General features: G+C 44.5%; 1 protein-coding gene across 1 annotated transcript in view; it reads left to right on the top strand.

Annotated features, from left to right (window-relative positions):
* Nucleotides 1–27,774, top strand: part of CHCHD3 (coiled-coil-helix-coiled-coil-helix domain containing 3) — a 213,968-nt gene that overhangs the window by 149,362 nt on the left and 36,832 nt on the right. Inside the window, exon 6 of the mRNA XM_083461611.1 lies at nt 16,297–16,367. Within this exon, the coding sequence (XP_083317737.1) occupies nt 16,297–16,367 (71 nt within the window). The remainder of the gene's footprint in view (nt 1–16,296; nt 16,368–27,774) is intronic.

Raw genomic sequence — 27,774 nt, forward strand, 5'->3', positions numbered from 1 at the left:
TATATAAAAGGATGTCACATAGAGGAATGAGAAAGGTTGTTTTCTGCTGCTCCAGAGAAGCGGACACGGAGCAATGGATCCAAACTACAAGAAAGAAGATTCCACCTAAACCTTAGGAAGAACTTCCTGACAGTAAGAGCTGTTCGACAGTGGAATTTGCTGCCAAGGAGTGTGGTGGAGTCTCCTACTTTGGAGGTCTTTAAGCAGAGGCTCGACAACCATATGTCAGGAGTGCTCTGGTGGTGTTTCCTGCTTGGCAGGGGGTTGGACTCGATGGCCCTTGTGGTCTCTTCCAACTCTATGATTCTATGATTCTATGATTCAGAACATCTGCCAAATGGCTACATTGGTAGGCTTGAGACCTGCTCTTCTTCTTCTTTGGTGATCACTCGTAGCCAAGTAAGATTGTCTTCCATGAACACTGTCTTAACAGTGAGTCCATAAATGGATGTGGAGGCCAATTCTGGATGCACACGTCCTTCCACAGTGGGGACATAGGTTTCCAGTCCCCTCTGCCCCTGAAGCTCTCTTTTCTAGCCAGTTGCTTTGGCAGTGCGCAGGAGAGCCACGACTATTTGGCACACTGGGTCTGTGGCTCCCTCTTCTGGCAAGCTGCCTGGGTGGCACAGGAAGTGAAGAGTTAGAACTGTGCTTCTTAAAGGGTGTGGCAGAAGGAGGACGGCAGGTTGGCGTGAAGATTTGAGGACAATCAGTATTATATTTTGGAAATGATTCTTGTTCTTACGTAGCTGCATTGTTTTATATTTTCTGGGTGTCCCATGAGCATATTACAAAGTAGTTGCGGAGTGTTATAAATCAAGCACTGCTAAGGGTTGGTTCTCTCCCCCCTCCCCATGTATTTCTTATCAATTAAAAAGTTGGTGTGGTGTGAGCAATTTTTTATAGCCCAGATAAAGAAGTTTGAGAAGCACTGAACTATAATCTGGTTGCCAGTTCCTAATTTGAGACCATGAGCAGCTTTCCCCATGAAATTCGGGAAACCAATACAACTGAAATACAAACTAATTTTTCACTAGAAAAGGAAAACTTTGTTAAAGAAGTACATATTAAAATGTACAAAATTACTCAAAAAGTCTTTTGTTCAGGTAGTAATCTGTATCACCCTTAATGAATGCAGGTAATAACAACAGCAATGCTAATAATCATTTATGCATTGCTGTCATCCACAGATAAAGGTAATGGGCTCAGAGCTTCACCATCAAGCCACTCTACCAGCTCCTTGCCCCTCTCCTGTTGGTGGTTCCCCCACAAATTCATACTTCCTCAGATCCTTTCCTTCAAAATACAGACTGTAGAAAAAAATAAGTCTGAAGTTTGCTTCAAAACTAAGCATGCGTACTGATCAAGCTTATATGACAAAAGTAAACATACTGCCTTTCACAATACGAGTTCCATCATCACCTCCGGTACCTCTGATAGACCTCCCAGTTCCTCAGTGTGGTACGTTGTCACCTCCTATGCCAAGAATTTGAAAGAGCTGGGGCATGGATGCATAGCAGCAAATGGCCAAACCACTAGATGTTGGGATATTGCAGCCTCTCCCCCAACCCTGCTCCCCTTGACTCTTCTGTTTTACCTCCACTAAAGGACTGGTTCCCAGGTCAGCCACAAATGCCTTTCTCAGACACACAGTTTGGGGAGAACAGGAATATGGGGGTGCATTGCAGTATTATTGACCCTTGGAGGTGGGAAATGACAAGTTTAGTTCTTACTGAAGCAGAAGCTTGAGTGAATGTGTTTGTTGAGTTTGTAACTGTGGAAGATCAGGTGGGGATATCTGAATATATGGTGCCAGTTGAAACCTGCAGGTTGTGGACCCCAGCATAATGTCCTTTGTGCACATGAATATGCTTACGAGTACCCTCTAGAGCAGCGGTTCTCAACCTGTGGGTCCCCAGATGTTGCTGGACTACAACTCCCATCATCCCCGAGCTCTGGCCTTGCTAGCTAGGGGTGATGGGAGTTGTAGTTCAACAGCATCTGGGGACCCACAGGTTGAGAAAGGCTGCTCTAGAGGCAGAGCAGTGAAATGGGTTTTGATGCAAGAAGAGTGCGCCGTATTGGCATAGAGATTTTAGGATAGATTTTGAAGGAAGACTAAATTAACACAGCATCTGGAATCAATGAAGAAGTCAATCCCAAACCTCTTTGGCACATCCCTGTGATGACTTTCAGTTTTTAAGAAAGAAAATCCATTGACTAGCTTTAACTTAGAATTTTTCTACCTGGATTTCTTCTGCAGGGGAAGGACAGGGTGTGGGAAATGATTTGTGTTTCCACACACAGCTCAGGCGAGTGTTATACTAATATTTTAACAACCTGCATGACTCGTATTAACCGCCTTCCTTGCTTTATTCTTCTGTGATGAAATTAAACATTTCAGGCTCTTTTTTATTTTCTTGGTTTTTAATGTCTGCTTCAGATAAGATTATCTGCACTAAAGGAATAAGGCTTCTCCAGAAATTTTATAGGGAGCTTGCGGTAGCTATGAGAGGGCTGCGAGACGGCGGGGGGGAGGGGTGTAGGGAAGGGAGGAAATTTAATGAACCATCAGTTTTTGTAGCTGGGCAGGGGTGATAATGCAGGTCTGATGGCTCTGCTCCACTGTGTTAAAATGTGCCACAGGGAATCAAGTCCTGTAGCACATCCAGCGCTCTGACTGAGAACTATTATACCTGAAAGCTCCCGGCTTTTCAATATGCCTCTATTCAGATGCATATTTCCATGCCAGATCTTTCAAAAGGCCTTTCCTTTGAAATATAGGAAGATAATCATGCCTTTTGAAATGAACAGTGACTCCCCTGCCACTTTTGAAATCTTCATTCACACTCCCCCCCCCGAAAAACTGGATTTAACCCTTTCTTATTGTGTACCATATATTCCCATGGTATTGCTTCTTTGTGTGTACCTGGATGCACAAACTGCAGCAAAGTGATGCTCCAGATGGCTCTGAATTCCTTCGTTTTTGATAGCCATCAGGGCCCTCTGTCCTCACCTGTTCTGCCATTGTGCTGGGGTCTTCGTTCGTCCACCTGCTGTTGGAAATCTTTCTGCTGCCTTTTAGCCGAAGCCCAGTAAGCTGTCTAAGCCTTGCTTTCCTGAAAGTCTGTTGCCACAACAGTGATGTCGAGGAACTACTTGGAGGGCACTGTTCTTAAAAAGAGATGGGCTTCTTGAAGGACATTTTGTTGTTGTTTAGTCGTTTAGTCGTGTCCGGCTCTTCGTGACCCCCTGGACCAGAGCACGCCAGGCACTCCTGTCTTCCACTGCCTCCCACAGTTTGGTCAAACTCATGCTGTCGTCCCCTTCTCCTTGTGCCCTCAATCTTTCCCAACATCAGGGTCTTTTCCAGGGAGTCTTCTCTTCTCATGAGGTGGCCAAAGTCTTGGAGCCTCAGCTTCAGGATCTGTCCTTCCAGTGAGCACTCAGGGCTGATTTCCTTAAGAATGGATAGGTCTGATCTTCTTGCAGTCCATGGGACTCTCAAGAGTCTCCTCCAGCACCAGAATTCAAAAGCATCAATTCTTCGGCGATCGCCGAAGAATTGAAGGACATATCCTTTACCATATTGGAGCCAGTGTTGTGCAATGGATAAGAGTGCTGGACCACAACCCACATTCAACCCCCTCACTTGTCTCCATTCACTAAAGCAGGGGTGGATGCTAAATTTCTTGTTGGGCTACAACTTGCACCATCCCAGACCGGAGGACATGCTGGCTGGGGTTGATGGGCACTGGAGTACAACACGGTACGTAGGACCTAATGTTCCTCACCCTGTGCACTTAATCGTAAAGTTCACTGGATGACCCTGTGCTAGTAAGTGTCCTATCAGCCTCACCTGCTTTTCTACTGAAGTCCTTAAAGTGGCTCACAAAATAAAACCACCCCAATTGGAACAGGTGACCCTGGAATTCTCACCATCTCTGGAGATAACCCCTTAGTGCAGCAGTTCTCAACCTGTGGGTCCTCAGATGTTGTTGGACTACAACTCCCATCACCCCTGAGCTCTGGCCTTGCTAGCCAGGGGTGATGGGAGTTGTAGTCCAACAACATCTGGGGACCCACAGGTTGAGAAAGGCTGCCTTAGTGGATATCCACTATAATCTTAACACATTAAACTAGTAAATCTCTCTAGCAACTGAATATCAAAACTAGGCTGAATTGTAACCTTTTTATCCAAACAACTAGTTTTAATCCAGGTAACTGTTCGTTCATCTTGGTTTTACTTTCATGCAAGGCTGGAATGCCTGGCAGCTGAAGTACTCAGTGCTTTGTTTTGAAGATAGTAATCTCTGCCTCTGCTTCCTGCAGCATAAATTGTTATGGGGTTCCGTTCATTTTCATTTTCCCTGGAACGCTAGCATTGCCATATCCAGGTGACAAAAATAGATGTGCAAGCTCCCTCTCTTGTGAACAGCTCCATATGTAGAGGTGTTTCTTGCTGAATTCAGATGCGTGCAAGTTGGACAGGTTAGTGCTGTGAATTTTAACAAGAAAATTTAAATGCCAAACTCTTTTTTTTTCTATATAAAAAAACCCTTCGGTTGGTAATAGATAGCGTATGTGTTGGGCTTTTATTATATTCAGATTAGCTAAATACCACTTCTCTTGCATAGTATCTCCCTAATAAGTCATCCTTAGGCTCCCAGAATTCTTCAAAGTAATGACCATACTTTCAAGTGTGACATACACTAAATATATAGAGTTTTCTTTTCTTTTTTTCCCCTGGACTCTGTGCACACTAAAGGAAATTATAGTACTGAAAATAGAAAATGAAATGACACAAAGAAACTGCTAGAGCCACAACGAGAGCCATGGTTTTATTTATATAGCACTTATATAGCACACTGATAGAGCTCTGGGAGAATCCCATAATACGATAAAAATCACTTACTGCAGTTAAAATGGATTTGAAACAAAGGGAGAGGAAGGCAAACAATAAAATAAGTCTTCATACAGCATTTAGAAGTGATGCACAGGGTGCTGAGATGAATATCTGGCAGGAGAGCTTCCTGAGAAAGCAACACTGAAAGGACTCATCACAGTGAAGGCTCAGTTGTTCACTGATTTTGAGATGAATTCGCCTTGTGCAAATTCGGATCACTGATTCATGTGAACTACGCCTGTCTGCTGTTCCTGGCTGGCAGCAGCTCTCCACCTTAGCTTGCCATGTGAGGTGGTTTAACTGTAGATGCTAAAGGTTAACCCTCGATCCTTCAGCAGTGCAACCTTTCCGCTCTGCCAGTAAACCGTGGTCCTTCCTGCAGAAACAAATGGCAGGATCTGGAAAAGGTTTCAGATACTGCATTTGCACCTTAAAAGGGGGCAAGCAATGTGGGTGGCGCTGTGGGTTAAAACACAGAGCCTAGGACTTCTCGATCAGAAGGTCGACGGTTCGAATCCCCGTGACAGAGTGAGCTCCCATCGCTCAGTCCCAGGTCCTGCCCACCTAGCAGTTCGAAAGCACATCAAAATGCAAGTAGATAAATAGGTACCGCTCCGGCAGGAAGGTAAACGGCGTTTCCGTGCGCTGCTCTGGTTCGCCAGGAGCAGCTTGGTCATGCTGGCCACATGACCCGGAAGCTGTACGCTGGCTCCCTCGGCCAGTAAAGCGAGATGAGCGCCGCAACCTCAGAGTCAATCATGACTGGACCTAATGGTCAGGGGTCCCTTTACCTTTACTTTAATGTGGAAATCAGTGAGCATTTGGGTTTAGGGTGAGCTCAGGGAGCTGTGCAGTTCTTGTAATCCCCTCCCCGTACTTAGAAAGCATTCAGAGCATATCTACTAACTTTCCTTGGAAATGGTTGGCATCCGTCTGTCTTGGGAGACAATGGAGGAGTGTGCCTTTGGGAGCGAGGTCAAGCTGTTGGCAGATTGCGGTTGCTATGTGGGTTTAAAAGCTTGGTTTTGGGAAAAGGTGAAATGAATGCTAAGCAAGAGACAAGTTTTACTTTTGACTCGGCAGCAAGCGCTTGCTTGCAGACAGCCACCCATGCTTCTACGTGAGTTTAGGGTTTGCTTTTGGTGCTCAGAAAAGGGACAGAAATGGAAATACTATCTTCACATGAAAATGGGTTAGGGGGAGCTTGAGGAATAGATTTGGGCAGATGAGAGCAGAGAGGGATTATGCATGCATTACAGTAAGTTGCGTGTGAAAGTTATTGGGGTGGATAAAATGACAGTGGAAACTGATGGGGGCAGGCAGGGCAGGGAGAAGGCGGATAATTGCAAAGCTGAGTGAGGAAATCATGTTGAATAGGAAGCTGCCATAAAGATTGTGGTGTTTTCTGTTCTTAAAGAAAGAATGCAAATAATGAAATGAATGAGCTGGTAGTTTGGTAGTAAAGGAAGGGGCCGTGAGAACTCTGAAACAGAGAACAGTCAGCGAGTTTTCAGACCGAGTTGGTAGGTAGATGTGAACCAGGTGGGAATTTAAGCCGTGTAGGCCTGACATTGATTCTCAGAGACAAATGTCGAATTGAGGAAGGAAGAGATGGAGAATACTGGCACAGCATTTGCAGAGGCTGACCATGAAACAGTGCGCTGCTGCCCATGTGAGGGGGAGTCACAGAGTGACTCAGTGCTTCTGGTCTGCAACTGGAGAATGTGCCATCGTGAGGTTAAATGCTGAGCAGGTGGTACATTCTTTGCCACCTCCACCAACACCATTTGGGATTCATTCATGCCATGGATTGAGGACTTATGCCTGTGAGTGAGCAAAAGTAACATACTAGTTCTTTGTGGTCCTCAACAAGGAACTAATTTGGGAGCATGTTCCTTTTGCCCATTCATAAGTTGAGGGAATGCCATACATGAATGAATGTAAAGAACAGAAATGATTTGCAAACTCCTTCAACCTTTTCAGGGGGGCTCCAACTGACCAGAGCTATAGATGGAGTACTGAAAGGCATGTGGCCTTTGATTTGGCTGAGCAGGGCTTTCTTAGAATAAAATACAAATAGAAAATATCCTGGTTAAATGTAATCTATAATTCTTAAAAGGCCCAAAGTCTTACAAGTAATTATCCATCATTGTTAGTTCTTTTTCTGTCTCACCCTCTTTCTAAGTTGCTCAGGTCATTGTGCATGGGATTTTATCAACCCTGCCATCCTTAAAAAATACTGGAAGCAGAGATATCATGCAATAACTCCAGAGATTATTGAGGCATGGTTGCTGGATTGAGCCATATTAATTGGAGAAACAACATAGCTCAGTGGCAGAACATCTGATGTGCATGCAGAAGACCCAAGCATCTCCAGAAAGGGCTAGGGAGAGACCTTGGTCTGAAATCCTGGAGACCCCTGCCAGACATTGTGGACAGTACTGACTTAGACACATCAATGGTCTTGCTCAAGCTAAAGACATATGTCTAGCTTCTTGTCTTTCTTTGTCCATAAGTTGCCAAGACAGAGATCCATAATTTTGTGGCAGCCACAGACAACTAACTTTATGGCTTGTCTGTCTTGTTCTGCTACTTGGATGGCACCTCAAGAGGGTATGCTCTTTTGATCCTGGAATCCCATTGAAGGATGCAAAGCAGGTGGTGTCTTCTTTTGGTCTTGATGCCCAAGCCATTGTGGAATAACATTTACCAACAAGTATTTTAATCCCCAGAGCCGGCTTTATTTCATTGAGAAACTAAATTATCCCTCCCCCCTTTTGCATATTTTTGAATATGAAGAAATCAGCTAGCGTCGTGCACTACAGAATTCAGTAGATGCCCAGCAATATTATAGATGTGCCATTTCTGCTAATGCATGTTCACAGTCTGAAATGCCGGTATTATTGGAGCGGGAACAATGGTAAGTTCTTGCTTGCCAATTAAGCCTCCGGAGCCTTCTCAAAGCAGCGCGAGATGACAGAGGGCCTTCAGAGTACAGAAGAATCACAAACAGTGGCTTAGCGAGGATGAGATTTGTAATATGTAGTATCACAGATACAAGGCGCCAAGGAACAAAAAGTTGTAAACACAAATGGCTTTGATTAGGCATCCTGTCAATAGAATGTGTAGATCTCATTGAGCATCTAAGAATGTGCCAGGGATCGAGAACATTTGTATTAGCAGAATGTGCTTCAATTACATGCAGATTAGATGGTTGAGTGAATAGCTACATGGCTTGTGAAATAGGTACGTCCTTTGATGAGAGGTTTCCATTTTCTTTTGCATTTCTCAAAATTAGCTGGTGAATGTTTTAGTAGTGAAGTGATGCATCCATACCTTTTGAGAAGGGGGTCCAGTTAGTTAGCTTTACCTGAGTGGTGGGTTTGGACAGTCTACTTAGAATGCTTTGACACCATAGAAGCAAAAGATGCTTGAAACTAGGTAGCTGATCACATGTGCCCTCAACTCCTGTCCATATTGGCTTATAAAAAACTAGTCAAAATAAAAAAATTCCTTCCAGTAGCACCTTAAAGACCAACTAAGTTAGTTCTTGGTATGAGCTTTCGTGTGCATGCACACTTCTTCAGATACACTGTATATCTGAAGAAGTGTGCATGCACACGAAAGCTCATACCAATAACTAACTTAGTTGGTCTTTAAGGTGCTACTGGAAGGAATTTTTTTATTTTGACTATGGCAGACCAACATGGCTACCTATCTGTAACTGTATAAAAAACTAGGTTGGAGAAATTGACTTGATGGGGGTCAAGTGGCAGGGAATGCCTCTCTTCACAATGGGGCAGTGCCACTCACCTTAAAAGAGGTGGTGGTGCACCCTTAAGAGGTCCTTCCTTGAACCCTGAGGTTAACAGCCACTGCTCAGTGGCATATATCTTCTTTTGGGGCAAGGTAGTGTCATAGTCCCGTCCAAGTCCTGTTGCCGAGCATGCAGGGGCTAGGAGTCTCCAATGAACACTTGTCTGAGAGCAGAATCCACATACGACGTCAGACGGTCCAGAGGTCAGGGACTCCAGATGGAGAGCAGGAAGCATCAAAGTAGGGCCAGGAACCACAGGTGTTGTTTCTGGCACCTGACTGCTGCTGAGAGCTCTGTTTTAAGAAGTCCGCAGCCAGCTGGTTCTCATCAGTGCCTTCTGTTCTGTGTCCTCGAAGGCTGATCAGCTGCAGGTGGAGTCACCCTTCAGCCGGCAAAGATGACTCCTGGGCCTGGCCCATGACAGATAGTACAGGAGGTGCTTGCTGGCTAGGGCTGATGGGATTTTTAGAGTCCAACAGCATCTGGAAGGCCAGAGATTCTCCATTCATGGTGTAGGCAAACATCTCATACACCAGTAGGGTGAGAGACACCTATCTATGTGTTTCATCAGGTAGACAGGTGTGCCTCTGTCACATGTGATGGTGCACAAGCCATTGCCCTGTACAGAGCAGTAAACCTGGAAGTTCAGTGACCTTTTGTAGGTTCTGATGTCAGTCTGTTGACCCTGAAGGTCCCCTGCCCACCCTAATGGTGATTCCCATTTATCATTAAGAGCTGTATTTGGTAAATGGGTTTTTGCCAATCCCCCCACTCAGAGCCTTCACACACAGTGAGTTAAAAGTGTGATCATAAACTTCATCTGAATTTGTTTTAATATGAGGCATCAGAGTTCACTCTGTCTTTGAAGCAAAGGTGGTTCCAGCAGATTTGCAGTGGGAAGGCACATGGAAGAGCTGTCTGTTTCTGTGAAGTGCAAGCGAGGACTCAGATGCATTTCAATGGTGATAACCTTCCGTCTGCTTCGATGACATGAGATCTTTTAGCACCTTTTCTAATGAAGCACCCTGAGATGATTTTCAATTTAGGTTAAAGACACACATACTTGCTGAGTTTCCATACACTGAGAAAACAGCTGACCTTGTAACATTCTGCAGGGACCTTTTTTTTTTACTGAGGATGTAGAGCATGTCCCATTGAAGGTGTGATTCATACATTAGTTTTTAAATGGAAGCCAGTGAGCTTCATTCCACATCAGAAGTTGGTTGGGTGAAGTAGCTCCTCACTTGTTTTTAATTTAACCCTTGCCACAGCTTTATCGAAAAAGAGGCCTGTTTTCAATAAATCACAGTGTCTGAGAAAGGCATTCAAGAACCACCTGCACCCACATAACTGGCCCAGGCTTTAAGAGTGGATTCTAAGGCCTTTCTTCTGGATCTGCCACTGCCAGTGAATAGATTTAGAATGGCGGACACACAATAGAGGGTTTTCCCGTGGTTATTTATTTACTTCCAGTATTTTAACACACATGGGCCACTGTGTATTATGGCAATCTCTTCCATGAGAGTTGTGTTTGGCTCCTGCCTTTCTTTCTGGTGAGCCCAAAGACTTTTCTTTCCCAGTTGGCTTTCCGATGGGATGAGGTTGCTGGTATCATGGGCTGGGAATGCAGGCGCTGACTTTGGAATTCTTAGAAGGTTTTATTCTTCCCCGCTCCTCTGATTTATATTTAACGAGCTAAATTATGTGCTTCCTTTAAACTATTTCTGTGCCACTTTTCAGGGGCACAGATCTTCCCAAAGGAGTTGGCAATGGAAGAATAGCAACAAAACAATAAAACAACAGTAATTAATAATTACTTATTACTAAGCTGCTTTGGGAGGATCTGTTATCTGAATGAATGATGAATAAGGAAATGAACGAATGTAAGTCACTTGAGTATAACTTGCGGACAGTGTACTTTAACAACAATACTGAAATTGGGGGGAAAGAAAATGTGGGAAGAACATAAGCAGAGCTCTTGTGAATCAGGCCAGTGGCCCATCTAGTCCAATATCCTGTTCTCATAGTGGCCAACCAGATGCCTATGGGAAGCCCCAAACCAAGACCTGAACACAAGAGCACTTTCCCTCCTTGGGGTTCCCAGCAGCTGGCATTTAAAAGCACACTAAATCCAACAGTGTAGGTGGCTCATAGCCACTTTGGGTATTTGCCATTGATAGCCTTATTCTCCATAAATTTATCTTTTAGAATTATAGAGTTGGAAGGGGCCCCAAGGATCACCTAGTTCCACCTCCTGCAATGCAAGAATACACAGTTGTCCCACCAGACCTGCAGCCTTGGCATTATCAGCACCATGCTCTAACCAACTGAGCTATCCAACTGAAGCCATCCAAGTTGGTGTCCATCACTGCTTATTGCGAGAGCGTATTTCGTAGCTGAACCAAGCGCTTTGCGAAGAAGCACTTTCTGAAAGTCCAAACACGCAAGGCCAAGTGGATCACTTTTATCTACCAGTGTTGGACCTTGCTGAGCTATGGGGCACAGGAGGAGGGGAATGGGATGGCAAAGAAAGGGTGGTCTAGCATGGGAGCAGTAGAGCTTTTGTTGTTGTTTAGTCGTTTCGTCGTGTCCGACTCTTCGTGACCCCCTGGACCAGAGCACGCCAGGCACTCCTCTCTTCCACTGCCTCCCGCAGCTTGGTCAAACTCATGCTGGTAGCTTCGAGAACACTGTCCAACCATCTTGTCTTCTGTCGTCCCCTTCTCCTTGTGCCCCCCATCTTTCCCAACATCAGGGTCTTTTCCAGGGATTCTTCTCTTCTCATGAGGTGGCCAAAGTATTGGAGCCTCAGCTTCAGGGTCTGTCTTTCCAGTGAGCACTCAGCTACACTTAGTCATAGAGGGAGCTTGATCTGAAAACCTTTACAGAGGCTTAAGCAGTGGAATAGGCCTATCGCTGCTCATATGCTTCCTGGCTAATCTAGTTGGTTCCCCCCAGCGTTCCTTGCCAGAGCTTGGTACGCAGGCTGTTTCCTTGCTTGTTATCCCTCCAGTCCCACCTTCAGGTTCTGTTACAATCTGAAGTCCCATCAGAATTGAAAGAGTAGAAGATTTGCCTGTTGCTCTGCTACAGCACACCCCTCAAGCTCCTGTAGAAGAAACACGGAGTTGATATTCTGGTGTAAAGGCATTTGTAGTAGCTGCATGCCACCACATTTCTTTCTCATTAGTTTTGCTCTGATTGTGTCAACATGCAATTTTGTAATGTACTATAAGATGAAAATTGCTATAAAATTGGCTTTTCTGTTGTATTTACGAGACAAAAATAAAATGGCAGCAACCTCTCGAAGTGCTGCTTCACACACACTCTTCTCCTCAGAGAAGAGGACCCATGCGGCTCGGTTTTCTGGCGGCTGTCATGCTGCAAAGGTGTGCTAGTAAACTGAGCCATGGATACTTTTTCCTCCTTCTGTTCCACTGAACTATATTCCACCCGCAAACGCCTGCCATTTGGGCCAACAATTCTTTAAACCTAGTTTGCCCCGCAAGTTGCATCTAAAATGCAGGGAATTTTTAAAACTCTGTAGGGCTCAGCGTTTGGATTTGGATTTGATATCCTGCTTTATCACTACCCGAAGGAGTCTCAAAGCGGCTAACATTCTCCTTTCCCTTCCTCCCCCACAACAAACACTCTGTGAGGTGAGTGAGGCTGAGAGACTTCAGAGAAGTGTGACTGGCCCAAGGTCAATCCAGCAGCTGCATGTGGAGGAGCGGGGAAGCGAACCCGGTTCACCAGATTACGAGTCCACCGCTCTTAACCACTACACCAAGCTGGCTCTGCGCATCCAAAAAGACAGTCTGCGAACAGTTTTTGTCTCTTGCACGTTTGGAATTCGTTGCACATTAGGTTCTGTATTTAAAACTCTGTCTCTCGTTCATATGCCACAAGTGGAAAATGTGAAGACCTTGCTTGTTTCCATCCTGATGTTTTGGGGAAGGGTTCCAGAGCCCGTTTCAGAATGGAACCCTTGATCCCCACTTTACCTGACCTAAAGCTAATATAGCCCCACAATTTATCGTCCTATTAAGTGACAAATTCAATTAACCAGCTGAGAAGCGAAAAGCCATTTCTCTGGCAGTACATTAGAACCTGTACAGTAATGTAGTTTCTAATTGACAGTCCATTAAAGCAACCACGATCATTTCTAGCTAATGTTTGCATAGTTCTGGAGTTTCTCTTTAAAATAAAGAATTTCGTTAGACAATGAAAGCCTATTTGCTCATTTCAGCACACCACTCTGCATATGTGGTATGTGTGTGTGTGTGCGTGCGCATACATACTTTTACACAACTTCAAGCGAAAGCTGTGTCATTTGAAAGCCACGCTAAACTGAATCTAAGTTGATAAACGGCTGCTTGATAGTCTGCAGTCAGATTAAAGCCTCTCAATGGGTCGCGACTCAGCTGTTCCCTCAAATGGCAGATTTAAAAGAAAGAAAGAAAAAGCTGAACAACTACACTATGAATATTGCCTTTGTGTCAGAAATGTGCCTTCATGCTTTAAAATGATAAAAAATTGCAATCGATCCTTACAACTGTTGTGTTCATCTTTATTGATCAGGCACAAGAAAGATAAATCGCTGCCCAAATAAGATTATAGTAAATGTTAGCATCAGAGGGGACTGTTGGTTGATAGAGGACTATTCATCATCTCAAATGGTGACCTGTCCGTATGTGCATTGTCGTCCGTCTGCTTGTCTAATCACATCCCTATTGATTTTATCTGTATCTGAGGAACCTGGATGTGACTGTCATTGGGCGAGCGAGATTGCTAAATGCAATGGGGGTCAGCAGTGTGAAGAGGATTTCATTTTCATTTTCTTAGCAGCCAACAATGATTTATTAAAAAATAAACTACCCCCAAAATCACATGCTTGGAACTTGGGTCCGCAGACAAATGAATTATTAGGTCTGGATCACAGGAGCAAGCTCCGAGTTGAGAGACCACCATGTTCTGTCTAATATTTGTGTGCCCTTTTGACTGTGGTATCTGTTACACAATTTATTATAATTTGCGTAAAAAGTGTGAGGCTCAAAACACAATCTTGCCCTTCTTCTCAGCTTAATGATTTTTCCAATGATTTTTGTAGATCCCCAGCGAATTCAGAGCTGCCTGGTAAAGCAAAAGACACAGGCTCAGATGATTAAATATCTGTCCTTTTACCTTTCCAGATGGAGTAGTTTCTTTCACTCATCAACATAGTAAAGGAGTAAAGGAGCCTTGTTTCCTGTTGCCTGTCTTCTGCTCTAACGTGGCACAAGTAGAAAGAAAATGTCTTGTGATGTTTTCTTTTTCTGACTTCGCATAACCATGGTTTGGATCTGATAGTCAGGAGCGTGTCTGAGGTTAAAAGCTTCTACCTGCTGATTAAAAAACTCTTGGGGATTTTCAGCTTAAGAAAGTTGGTGCCCCAGGGACAGATTGCCCATTCTGCAAGCCATAGAGATGTCTCCAAAAATGATGTCCCCATAAGTAAGCTCTCCCCAAGCCAAATGTCTGATAGTGTTTACCACATGGACTGTGAGTTTCTTTACCTGCATGGCAGCCAGTGATGTGAGGTAGGGATACTTGCAACGTGATAATGTTTACTGCTAGATTATTACTGTAGCTGGTGGGAAGACCATGTAACCATCTCTGAAGCATATAGGACAGAATTAAACTGGAAGTTCCCACCATTGGTCTGGGTTTAGCCAAGAACTTGCTGGATGAGTTTGAGCAAACTGCTCTCTTTTGTCTTCAGCCCCCAGTCCATAATATGACCATAGGAATACTGGTCTCCTTTACAGGTTTGTTATCAGGTTTGCTTAATGGAAGTGATGCCCCACTACATAAAAGGGGTCTCTAACAGCAAGGATTATGTTTGCTATGGCTTGGTCCAAGAGGACGTTCTTGGTTGACCATGAAGATTGTGGCAGGGCACAGAGAAGAATTGCATATGCAGATCCCAATCAAAAAATTAGCTAGTCTCATTTAAAGAGTGCTGAGAGCAGGGTCCTAGCATGGTATCCCGTTTATTATATGTGAAGTGTAGTCTATATAAATATGAAATGCATAAGGCATCAATGGTGCAATACAGAGGCGCCATTTTAATCACCATGTTGGTACAGGCCAGCTATTGCAACTTGCCTTCTAAACCTTTAATCATCTCATACATGGCCCCTGCATCAAGGTGGGATGAAGGGGCTGTTGATGGGTCAGGTTCTGCATCCACTTTCTATGCCCAGCATTATGGATAAGCAATCCAGCTGTTGTTTGCATTAAACTAGCAACCAGGTTCTAGGCCTCATTACAATCAGCGTCACGGTTTTTAATCTGCCTTGAAGTTTTGCCCTCCTGCTGTTTCCCCAACCGCCAGCTACGAGTTTCACATCTGGGTTGGAAAGGTGGGTTTGGGATTTTTTTTGTTACAGGGGGTGGCAAATTCTGAGCAGTGAGGCGGTTGTAGATCCTTCACCGGAACACTTTCCCCACTAAAAATTGCCTCCCCCAGCCTCACTTTGCAGACGGCATTTCAAGACATGTGTAGAGATAGAATGTGCGGTTCTGCCACTCAGTAATTCTGATTTTGCAAAGCATGTCCCCCTGTCAGAGGCACAAGCAGTTGGGAGGTTGTGCAAAAGCCCTCCCCACCTCTTCCCAGATTTATATATATGTAGGTGCCATTTCAGGGTCCAATTATGCATAGATTATTTTAACTATAAAACTAAAGCAAAGGTCCACTCTCTCACTCTCTCTCTTTCCCTCTCATGGTTCTATCAGTTTATCAGAAACGGCAAGCTCTAGCCATGGGCAATAGAGAAAGCAGTAGAAGCTGCTGTGAGCATTTGATCTTGCCATTGGCTGAACTGTTATGATGTCACAAAGCTCAGAGCAAGGCTGGGGAGCAGAGTCAAAATGGAAGACAAGGAGACATGAGCCGTGAATGCCATGGATGTTAAGGGTAGAGGGGAGCCCAGTGACAGAGGGCAAAATAAGCAGAAAATAGATGGAAGTGGGGAGCCTAGGAAACAAGAAGCAGAGGGAAAAGAGGGCCAAGGAAAACAGGTAGGAAGGAACAGAAGGACTGGATAAAAGCAGGTCTGAAGAAGCTGGATGTCGGAATGATTAGGAATAAATTGGCTGTCTACTTTCCAGTCAACTAGTGCAATGAGCCCTCCTAGCGCAACAGGGCTTTCTCGCCGCTCCTTCTGCCCTTCCCTGTGCCTCCCCCCAGATTAGGAGAACACCCCCCCCAACAGCACACAGGGGCAGGAGAGGGAAGATTGTTCCATCTGGCAAGCAGAAATTCTTGCACTGATGGAACAGTCATAATAAGGTGACAACTGAATTCCACCCAGTAAGTTTTTCGCCACTTAGAATAACCACAGCGGCAAATTTAACGAGGTTCTCTTAGTAATTGTTGGACTTGGAGTGAGAGCAGCTGTGGATGTCTCGTTAGGGCCTCATGAATTACTAAACTCCCCCCTCCCCCCGAAAAAAAATGCTTTTCTCATTTGGCATGCACTTCTTTGATTGCTTACCCTTATTTCTCTCGCTCTCTCTGTATTTCTAGAGCTCACAGTTCTATAAAGTCACCACGGAGCAGTACCAAAAAGCTGTTGAGGAAGTAGATGCCAGATTCAAGTAAGTTCCTCTCTCTTTTTCTTTTTATCCTTGTACTATTTTTGAAGGAAGACCATGAATCTGATTTCTTCCCTGCCCCCCCCCCCGGCTTTTGCTGGGAAAGCGAAAATGGAAATGAAGTGAGTTGCGGGTATTGGCATTGCAGGAAAAGCCTTGTGACCAGGGCTCCAAATCAGCTGAACTGTGTCCTGGTTGCAGCATAGGAATTCAAAGCAGACACATGTCCTTAACTTTTGTGTGATGCATATTGGAAAGAATGGGACGGAATCTTCAAAGAAGGATGCGTCTCCTGGATCAGGCCCACTAAGATGCAGGGGATGACTGCAAGCACTGTTATTACTTTTAAAGCATGCGCTTGCCATCATAGGAATCCCAAAGATTACATTAGGTTGCAGACCAATGGACGGGGGCCCTTCTTTAATTTTATTAATCATACAGTGTTTTCTGTTTTTTAAAGCGCCTTAGATTATATTGCTACCTCTGTGATTAGATTTCAGCCATTTTGGTAAAATCTCTCTCTTCCCCCGCCCCCAATGGCTTGAAAGGTATTTAAATCAGTAATTTAACTTTGCCCTTGTGTTGAAGGTTGGGTTGAATTCTCTATATTTCTCCGGAGGGCTTAATGAAGATCCAGTAATTGCGGGACTGAAGTGACTGTGACCTTTTGCCCTGGTCTTTCCTTCTTCTTCTGCTAATTCTTGCAGGAAGGCATCATCCATCATATTTCATGGCTTTCATTTCAGAAATGTTAACCCCCCCCCCTCCCATTTTCCTGCTGTTTTCTGATGAATGCTGTCAGTAGAAGACAGAGACCAGTACTCTGTTGTTATCTGGAAGTCTGTTGTTGCTGAAAGGCTCTCAGCCCCCATGACAACATATCATTATAGCTACTTAATAACTTGATAAAGATCATAAAGGAGCCTTATGGCAACTCATGGCTTTAGTCAGCTTTCCCATAGGAAAACAACCAAAGGACGAGATATTTTCTGCCTTTTCAGTATATCCTGGCTGGGGCAGGCAGGAGTTACACTCCAAAACATCTGAAGGGTGCCAGTTGCATGCAGTTTTTCTAACGCACTGTGAATATTGGTAGCTCCGTATCAGAGCTTTCCAAACTGAGTGTCACGACACATTAGTGTGTTGGCTGCAGCGTGTAGGTGCGTTGTGCAAATGCTCCCCGTGCTCCTCCCGGGGCTGGAAAGGAGTTAGTTTAACCTCCAGTTTGCTAGTAAACCCCCCCTCCTTGAATTTCTGTGTCATGAAATGATGCACGTCTAAAAAGTGTGTCACCAACATGAAAAGTTTGGGAAGCTCTGCTCTATATTAATAATTGTGATCTAGCATGTTTCCACATCATAAAGTGCCGACCCGATTCCTGTTTCTGTTAAACCCACAGAAAGCAGCATTAAACATTAAAAACATTTTTAAAAAATAAACTTTAGCACCCAATACAGACTACACAATTTAACAAAAGGCAGTTTAAAATATAGTGGTACCTCGGATTAAGAACAGCCCTGTTTACGAACTATTCGGTTTACGAACTCCGCAAAACCGGAAGTAGTGTCCCGGTTTGCGAACTTTACCTTGGTCTAAAAACGCAATCTGAACAGTGGAAGGGCACTGGCAGCAGGAGGCCTCATTAGGGTTTAAGAATGGTTCCGGTTTAAGAATGGACTTCCGGAATGGATTAAGTTCGTAAACCGAGGTACCACTGTAGTAGTTGAATTGAAATGCAGGAACCATCCTACAGCAAACTAAGATGGAAAACATTAAAAGCGCCCTGAAATAAGAAGGTCTTCAGCAAACACTCTAAAACTGAGTCATTGCACAGTCCTGTCAATATGGAAGCATATGGAACCTTTCAATGAGTCTCCTCTGTGGTTTTCCCTTTGGACTGCAAAATAAGTCACTAGATGATTTCTTCAGACCCAGAAACTCTCAGACCCAATTTACAGGGATTTCTGAGGAGTCTTCCCTTCTCTTCCCACACCCCATTCAATAGTTGCATGGTATAATGGTCTTGAAAAGCAATCAGTGTGGTAAAATCACAACTTTCCATATACAGTGGAACCTTGGTTCTTGAACGGCTTAGTTGACGAACAAAGCAGTTCCCAAGCGCCAAAAACTTGGAAGTAAGTATTCCGGTTTTTGAACTTTTTCGGAAGCCAAACATCTGACTTGAGTGCAAGAAGATCCTGCGGCCAATTGGAAGCTGCTCCTTGGTTTTCGAATGGTTTTGGGAGTCAGACTCCCGGAACAGATTAAGTTCGAGAAGCAAGGTTCCACTGTACAAAAAAACTGTCTTACAGTACAGATGTAAAGGAGAAAAGTCACCTTTCGGTGACTCAAGACTAAGCCTTATGAAAATCAATAAAAAGAATGGGGGGGGGGATAAGAGTAAGCCTTCTATACTTTTCATTCTCAAACTTGCCCACATGCATGAGTTTGAGTCCTCAGACATTCAAAAGGGTCATGACAGCACATGATAAGTAGTAGTTCCAGGGCTTATTTATAACAATGAATTACTTAAAGGTAAAGGCCCCCTGACAGTTAAGTCCCGGCACAGACGACTCTGGGGTTGCAGCGCTCATCTCGCTTTACAGGCCGGCATTTGTCCGCCGACAGTTTTTCCGGGTCATGTGGCCAGCATGATTAAGCCACTTCTGGCACAACGAAACACCGAAACCAGAGCAGCGCACAGAAACGTCGTTTACCTTCCCGCCAGAGCGGTACCTATTTATCTACTTGCACTTTGACATGCTTTCGAACTGCTAGGTTGGCAGGAGCTGGGACTGAGCAACGGGAGCTCACCCCATCACTGGGGTTCGAACCGCCGACCTTCTGATCAGCAAGCCCAAGAGGCTCAGTGGTTTAGATCACAGCACCACCCGCGTCTCCATGAATTACTTAAACAGGCTTATTTCCCCGCAACTATTTAAGAAGACTAGGCAAGTTCATGGGGGTCTGGTCACCCCAAATTTCTAGCCATGACAACTATAGGCTGGGCACGGGCGCTTTGATCTTATCCCGCAAGACCATTCTTCGCTTTCTCTTTTAGTTTAAGGTTTTCCTTACTTAAGAGCTTGAAACGACTAGAAATTAAGACAGCCCGGGAAGAACAATTGATTGCTTTATTTTCCCGAGCTAAACGTTCCCAGTGCAAAATGTTTTATGTATAACCTGACACAAAGCACTTCTGGCAAACTTATGGAAATAGGCATGCCTTTTCATACAAATAATATCGACAAATAATACCTGCAAGCTTTAGACATGCAATTAAGGTACAGCACTCAGGAGTTATCTGTTTGCCTTTATAGAGAAAAAAGATAGAAAACACAGAGGTGTATTTCATTGGAAGGCAGGGTATCAGTCCTGCCCATTCTTTGAAGAGGGAGCTCACATTTTTCCAGTAGTTGTTCAGCCACAGGACCTACTTTCTCCTTTCCTGCTTGCATGATTTCAGCTTCCAGGGCAGAAGTGACAATAGGAGGGAAATGGGTGAGATGTCTCTTATGCAAAGATATCAGCATATTCTCTGGAACCTGAAAATATTAAAGCTTGCTTTAAATGTATACATAGCTTAATAAAAAAATTCCTTCCAGTAGCACCTTAAAGACCAACTAAGTTAGTTCTTGGTATGAGCTTTCGTGTGCATGCACACTTCTTCAGATACCACACGAAAGCTCATACCAAGAACTAACTTAGTTGGTCTTTAAGGTGCTACTGGAAGGAATTTTTTTATTTTGACTATGGCAGACCAACACGGCTACCTATCTGTACATAGCTTAAGTTATTGAGTACAAGCTTATTATTCACTAGAACAGTTCTTCCCAAACTTGGGTGTCTAGCTGTTTTTGGACTACAGTTCCCATCATCCCTGACCACACTGGTCCTCCCTAGGGATGATGGGAGTTGTAGTCCAAAAACAACTGCAGGCCCAAGTTTGGGAAACAGTGGGCTAGATGCACACTTGTTGTCTCTGTGGGCACAGAAGCAATTGACAATAGTGTTTGATATGACCATAATTCACAGTTTTGGGTTAATTTATGAGTAAAACTTGTAACTAGTATAATAAAACATGATATTTAAAACATTACTGGGCATATTATTTTACTGTTAATTCAAGACCCAATATTGCGTATGATTTTCTTAACATTAACATCTTTTTATTTCCCTTTTTCGGCCCGTGGAAATATTAGGAGGGGTGGGGAAAGATGTCTTCCTGTCTGCCTTGATACATAAATGCATATTAAAAAAATAGTCACAGTGTTATTTTCATGCTCCCAAGAGTTTAATTTAAACAGATGTTCTTTTAACTGTCTTCTGGAGTATAGCTTGATAAGTAAATTATGAAAGATTCAGTAGAAAACTAAACATCGATGCTCTTCTGATGCCTCGTGTTCAGTTTAATTGAACGTGAGGATTGAGGACAGATTTTTCCAGCTAAAAGTGCTTTAAAGAGCTTGTTTAATTGTCTGTAAAAGGAGAATTAAATAAGGTTGAACTGCTAAATTTATAATTCTGTTAAATGCATAAACCAATGTGCTGCGTGTCAGTGTGACTTCAAGTTGGGAGTGTGAGATTAATGGAGCTAATTGTGGTATTGTTGCAAAGCAACTCCACTTCAGAATGGCAAACATGCCTAGAATTTTCAGCAAGTTTTCCACTGAAATATTCACTCCCTGCTTCGTTTTCGAAGAGAAAGTTTCACATACTGGACCTAATTTGGATAGTAGTTGTGCTGCAGAAGGTAGGCTGCCAGTATTAATTCCTATTGGAATAGAGAGGCTAAATGCTGCTGCTGCTGCTGCTGTTGTTGTTGTTGTTGTTGTTGTTATTATACTATCCTGCCCATCTGCCACTCTGGGCAGCTCACAACAGAATGTTAAAAACACAATAAAACATCAAACATTAAAAATTTCCCTAAACAGGGCTGCCTTCAGGTGTCTTCTAAAAGTCAGATAGTTGTTTATTTCCTTGACATCTGATGGGAGGGCATTCCACAGGGCGGGTGCCACCACCGAGGAGGCCCTCTGCCTGGTAATCAAGAATGGACACAGGGCTTGTGCTGGAGTGTATGGGGTGTTAGGGGGGTGGGACCGCTGATGGGGAACATCTTGTATCTTGTCTGGGGTAGCTTGTCCACCTTTGGTCCCCACCCTGCTCTCAGCTCTCACCTCTGACTCCTCGAAGCTGTCAGCCTGAGACAGTGAGCACAGCTCAGGAAATGGCCTCCAGGTATAAGAAGAACCCATACGATATGTATGGCTACTGCTGCGGTTTACCTCCCTTTAAGACATAACATTTGCAATGATCAGGTTCTAGCTGGTCAGGTTGAGCTAGTTCCTGCACTGCTCAGATGATTGTCATCCCTCACGATGACTGTAGTCAATTAAAGAGTATTTTTCATAATCGGTGGTGATCAGTACAGGCATACAGGCACAAAATTCTGCTCTGGTCAGACCTCACCTGTAGTACTGTGTCCAGTTCTGGGCACCACAATTCAAGAAGGACACTGACAAACTGGAACGTGTCCAGAGGAGGGCAACCAAAATGGTCCAAGGCCTGGAAACGATGCCTTATGAGGAACGGCTAAGGGAGCTGGGCATGTTTAGCCTGGAGAAGAGGAGGTTAAGGGGTGATATGATAGCCATGTTCAAATATATAAAAGGATGTCACATAGAGGAGGGAGAAAGGTTGTTTTCTGCTGCTCCAGAGAAGCGGACACGGAGCAATGGATCCAAACTACAAGAAAGAAGATTCCACCTAAACATTAGGAAGAACTTCCTGACAGTAAGAGCTGTTCAACAGTGGAATTTGCTGCCAAGGAGTGTGGTGGAGTCTCCTACTTTGGAGGTCTTTAAGCAGAGGCTTGACAACCATATGTCAGGAGTGCTCTGATGGTGTTTCCTGCTTGGCAGGGGGTTGGACTCGATGGCCTTGTCTTCCAACTCTATGATTCTATTCTATGATTCTCTGAAAATGCAAGAAGAGCCCTGCTGGGTCAGATGGAAGGCCTATCTTGTCCCACAGTGGCCAACCAGATGCATTTGGGGGAAGCCTGTGAGCAGCCCATGAAGGCGATGTTGCTGCCCACCAGCTGATGTTCATAGGCAAGATGCCTCTCATCCTACAGGTTGCGTATGACCATTGTGACTAGTAGCCATCGATAGGTGTTGTTTAGTCGTTTAGTTGTGTCCGACTCTTACTGACCCCCTGGACCAGAGCACGCCAGGCCCTCTTGTCTTCCACTGCCTCCCGCAGTTTGGTCAAACTCATGTTGGTCTCTTTGAGAACACTGTCCAACCATCTCGTCCTCTGTCGTCCCCTTCTCCTTGTGTCCTCCATCTTTCCCACCATCAGGGTCTTTTCCAGGGAGTCTTCTCTTCTCATGAGGTGGCCAAAGTCTTGGAGCCTCAGCTTCAGGATCTGTCCTTCCAGTGAGCACTTAGGGCTGATTTCCTTCAGAATGGAGAGGTTTGATCTTCTTGCAGTCCATGGGACACTCAAGAGTCTCCTCCAGCACCATAATTCAAAAGCATCAATTCTTCGGCGATCAGCCTTCTTTATGGTCCAGCTCTTACTTCCATACATAACTACTGGGAAAACCATAGCTTTAGCTATACGGACCTTTGTCGGCAAGGTGACGTCTCTGCTTTTTAGCAATCGATTACCTGGAAATTTCCCCAGAATGGATGATTCTTAATTCAGGGTATGATAGACTTTCTTTTAATTTATTTTTATACTTTTCTGCATAGTTTTCAGCTCTCCCTTCTTTGAAGGCAGTCTTTGTGATTATTTTCTGTCTTGACACAAAAGTACTTCCAATAGTGAAATGAACAAGCAACTCATCTCTTCCCTTGAGCTTTCCTTCCCTTCCTGTTTTACTTTTAGTCCTTTTGAATTACATGAGATGTGGTTTGAGTAGTCTTAATGGCTAATTTGCCAAGTTTAAGAGGAATGGAGGGCACACTGCATAACCTATCTAGAATTTATTGGAAAGCTGGCAGACTCACTGTACATTGTCTGTGGCACTTACCTTGATGCCGGCTTACTGCCTGTCCCAGTGCTGCATTAATTTGCTTTAATATTCCAAAACATACCTGATGATTTAAAAAAAAAAAATCTTTGTGGGGCTCAAATTGCATTGATCAAATCCTAAATTGTCAAATGGTTTATCTCCCTTTAAGACACTAATTCGCATTGATCGAATTCTAAATGATCAGGTTGAGCCAGTTCCTGCAGTACACAAATGATATTAAAACAACATTACCAGGCCCTGCTGCTTTTTCCTAATGCAGGCGTTATGTTATTCACAGTTGCATTATAACCAGAATGATTATGTTACAAAGATGTCTTGTTCATAATGAAAAGTTTACATAAGGAAGAAGAAGGTGGGGGAGAGGAAAGTGCAGTATTACAGGAAAAGCTGGGCTTTGGGCAAAAGGCTTTGGGCTTTTACTGAGTAATTGCATTTTGCATTTCTCTTGGATTCCTTTCTTACACTTCACTTACGAGGGCTGAAGGCAGGAAACTTGGCCTCTCTGGGGATGGCATCTTATTTTCCCATGACCATCAGGGCCAAGTAATATTCTGATCATTCAGTTAGGGGTTCAGAATGGAGAATAGCCAAGCCTCTGCCCTGCAAAAGAATATATGTAAAGGGTAAAGGGACCCCTGACCATTAGGTCCAGCCGCGGCTGACTCTGGGGTTGCGGCGCTCATCTCGCTTTATTGGCTGAGGGAGCCGGCGTACAGCTTCCGGGTCATGTGGCCAGCATGACTAAGTTGCTTCTGGTGAACCAGAGCAGGGCATGGAAACACCATTTATCTTCCTGCTGGAGTGGTACCTATTTATCTACTTGCACTTTGATGTGCTTTCGAACTACTAGGTTGGCAGGAGCTGGGACTGAGCAACGGGAGCTCACCCCGTCGTGGGGATTCGAACCACCGACCTTCTGATCAGCAAGTTGTAGGCTCTGTTGTTTAACCCACAGCGCCACCTGCATCCCTTAGATATATGTAGAGTTATCTTAACTGCAAGAGAAGAGTTACAGATAGGTAGCCGTGTTGGTCTGCCATAGTCAAAATAAAAAAATTCCTTCCAGTAGCACCTTAAAGACCAACTAAGTTAGTTCTTGGTATGAGCTTTCGTGTGCATGCACACTTCTTCAGATACACGGAAGAAGTGTATCTGAAGTGTATCTGAAGAAGTGTGCATGCACACGAAAGCTCATACCAAGAGCTAACTTAGTTGGTCTTTAAGGTGCTACTGGAAGGAATTTTTTTTATTTTGCAAGAGAAGAGTTATCCTGCTTTGTCTGGTTGACTTTTTGGCAGGCAGCTTAAGCCTGATTTGATATTCCAGGTCTCTGGTGGACCCACTTGATTGTCTTTTCATTGTCTGCACAACATCTTGGAGTCTGAGATAGTTTTCCCCCCACATACCTTGATGTGCAGTGAGATCAGGAATGGGCCTGAAGCTCTTGCACTTATTTCCCCAAGACATAGAATTGTGGTGGCCAATTGTGGTGGCAACTGTGCAACAATATAAGATGCTTTGTAGTATATTGACCCTGCTTTGCCTTAATATGGTTTAGCTTCTGGCTTGCTGGCCAGTTGACCCATTCAGATGTGAAGGCCTGTTTGCATGTCACAAGTGGCCCCTCGGGTCATTGTTTTTGCTCTTATTTTAAAGATTTTGTCAGGGAACTGGCATCGGAACAGGGGCGGAAAACAGAGGAGCCGTCGTGTTACAGGGAGCCTCCGAAAATCTTGCAAAGCAGTTCTTCTTCCAGTGATGAGGAAAGCCCCACCTCCAGTGGGGAAGAAGTAAAAGGACCTGGGAATGCTGCTGGGAGCCTCAGCACCGCTCCTGGCCAAGCCGGCCAGGAGGGAAGAACGCTCCTTCCGTCGCCCACCCTGCGCAGAGGTCTAAAGTGCAAAGAGGGAAGGAAAAGGCTCGGAGTAACGAGACTTTTTATGTTGGGGGAGGTCCCGGAAACGACCACTCCCGGATTCTGCTAGCAATTGAGGCAGACATGAACTTGTGGCTCTGCACTGTAAATAGTTAGCACCAAAATAAAACCTGTAAAAGACAGGTCTGAGTCCTGCCTGGTTACTCAAGAGCAACCACCATTGCCATCTGACAGATTTGTACCCTGCCCTTGATCAAATGTCTTCAAGGCAGTTTGCAACACGTTACAACAATGCAAAGTACTCCCCGGAGACTTTGGCTGGCATCAGAGTCCATAATAATAATAATAATTTATTATTTATACCCCGCCCATCTGGCTGGGCTTCCCCAGCCACTCTGGGCGGCTTCCAAAAGAATATTAAAATACTATAATACATCAAACGTTAAAAGCTTCCCGAAACAGGGCTGCCTTCAGATATCTTCTAAAAGCCTGGTAGTTGTTGTTCTCTTTGACATCTGGTGGGAGGGTATTCCACAGGGAAGGCGCCACTACCGAGAAGGCCCTCTGCCTGGTTCCCTGTAACTTGGCTTCTCGCAGTGAGGGAACTGCCAGAAGGCCCTCAGTGCTGGACCTCAGTGTCCGGGTAGAACGATGGGGGTGTAGACGCTCCTTCGGGTATACTGGACCAAGGCCGTTTAGGGCTTTAAAGGTCAGCACCAACACTTTGAATTGTGCTCGGAAATATACTGGGAGCCAATGTAGGTCTTTCAAGACCGGTGTTATGTGGTCTCTGCGGCCGCTCCCAGTCACCAGTCTAGCTGCCGCGTTCTGGATTAGTTGTAGTTTCCGGGTCATCTTCAAAGGTAGCCCCACGTAGAGCGCATTGCAGTAATCCAAGCGGGAGATAACCAGAGCATGCACCACTCTGGCGAGGCAGTCCGCAGGCAGATAGGGTCTCAACCTGCGTACCAGATGGAGCTGGTAAACAGCTGCCCTGGATACAGCTTTGACCTGTGCCTCCATGGACAGCTGTGAGTCCAAAATGACTCCCAGGCTGCGCACCTGGTCCTTCAGGGGCACAGTTACCCTATTCAGGACCAGGGAATCCCTCACACCCGCCCGCCTCCTGTCCCCCCAAAACAGTACTTCTGTCTTGTCAGGATTCAACCTCAATCTGTTAGCCGCCATCCAACCAGAGTAATGTTCCCATTGCTTCTGCAGTCCCAGAGTAGAGTGGTTTTTTTTTTCCTGCCAGGGAGGTGAGATCAAGCCCTGGCAGCTGTCCTTTCTCTGGCCAATGGCTGAGGCTAGGTTGGTCTCCAGGTTGCAAACTCCCAGTTTGTCTGGCTGGTTAGCAGAGCTTAGAGTGTCTTCTCATTTCTGGAGGTGTGCCACTAACACGACATTTGCAGCACCCACACCACAGATTTGGCCATGTGTATGAATTACATGCATAGAAAGTAAAAAATTGTACTGGGAGACCAACAATGGTCTAGGATCGCTCTTCTTCAACAAGTGGGTCGCAGCAGAGATGTTGCCACCATTTTCTCTTTTGTTGTTTTGTTTTCTTTGTGATAAGTTGCCAGAGAAGTCAGAATAATAATAATAATTTATTATTTATACCCCGCCCATCTGGCTGGCTTTCCCCAGTGGTATAGTTCAAACATTGGTTCACCACCTCACCTTGCTCTTTGAGGCAACTAAGCCAGACAGATAAAAGATAGCATGCCAGAAATAAATGAAACGAATTAAAGCAGATCAGTTGTTGAAAGCTAACCCAGCAAGTGTTACATCTGATTATCTAGAAAGTTAAGACCATTGATTTATTTTACCCACATGTTCTCTCACATCAGCTTCAGTTCCTCATTTATGATCTGGGAAGAATTCATGTTTGTTTAGCCTGGTGATTGTGAGGATAAAGGAAACCAGGTCTTGAGAGCACTTTGCATTTTCAAAGCATGGTACAAACAGGAAGGAAGAATAGTGCACTTGGAAGAAGGGCGAACCCTAGGAACAGCAAACCATACCCTGTAGTGAATTAAGCCATTCTTCAGGCACTTGCCTGGAACTACTCAGAAAGCTAATAGCCCAGCTGAGATGAAGGCATGACTTTGATGTGGTTCTTGTGTTAAGGTACAAGGTGTATTAGAATGGTGCTAATGGAAAACGTGATCAAAAACCAGAAAAATAAAAGTGGAAGTTGCTCTTATTTTAAATCTTCTTACTTGTGCCTTTCTACAAACTGAAGGCAGCTTACAACAACCTTATTACCAACTACCATATTTTCCGCTCTATAAGACGCACCAGACCACAAGACGCACCTAGTTTTTGGAGGAGGAAAACAAGAAAAAAAATATTCTGAATCTCAGAAGCCAGAACAGCAAGAGGGATCGCTCCGCAGTGAAAGCAGCAATCCCTCTTGCTGTTCTGGCTTCTGTGATAGCTGCGCAGCCTGCATTCACTCCATAAGACGCACACACATTTCCCCT

This window comes from Podarcis liolepis (genome assembly GCF_965112155.1).
Source record: "Podarcis liolepis genome assembly, chromosome: 10".
Lineage (NCBI taxonomy): Eukaryota > Metazoa > Chordata > Lepidosauria > Squamata > Lacertidae > Podarcis > Podarcis liolepis.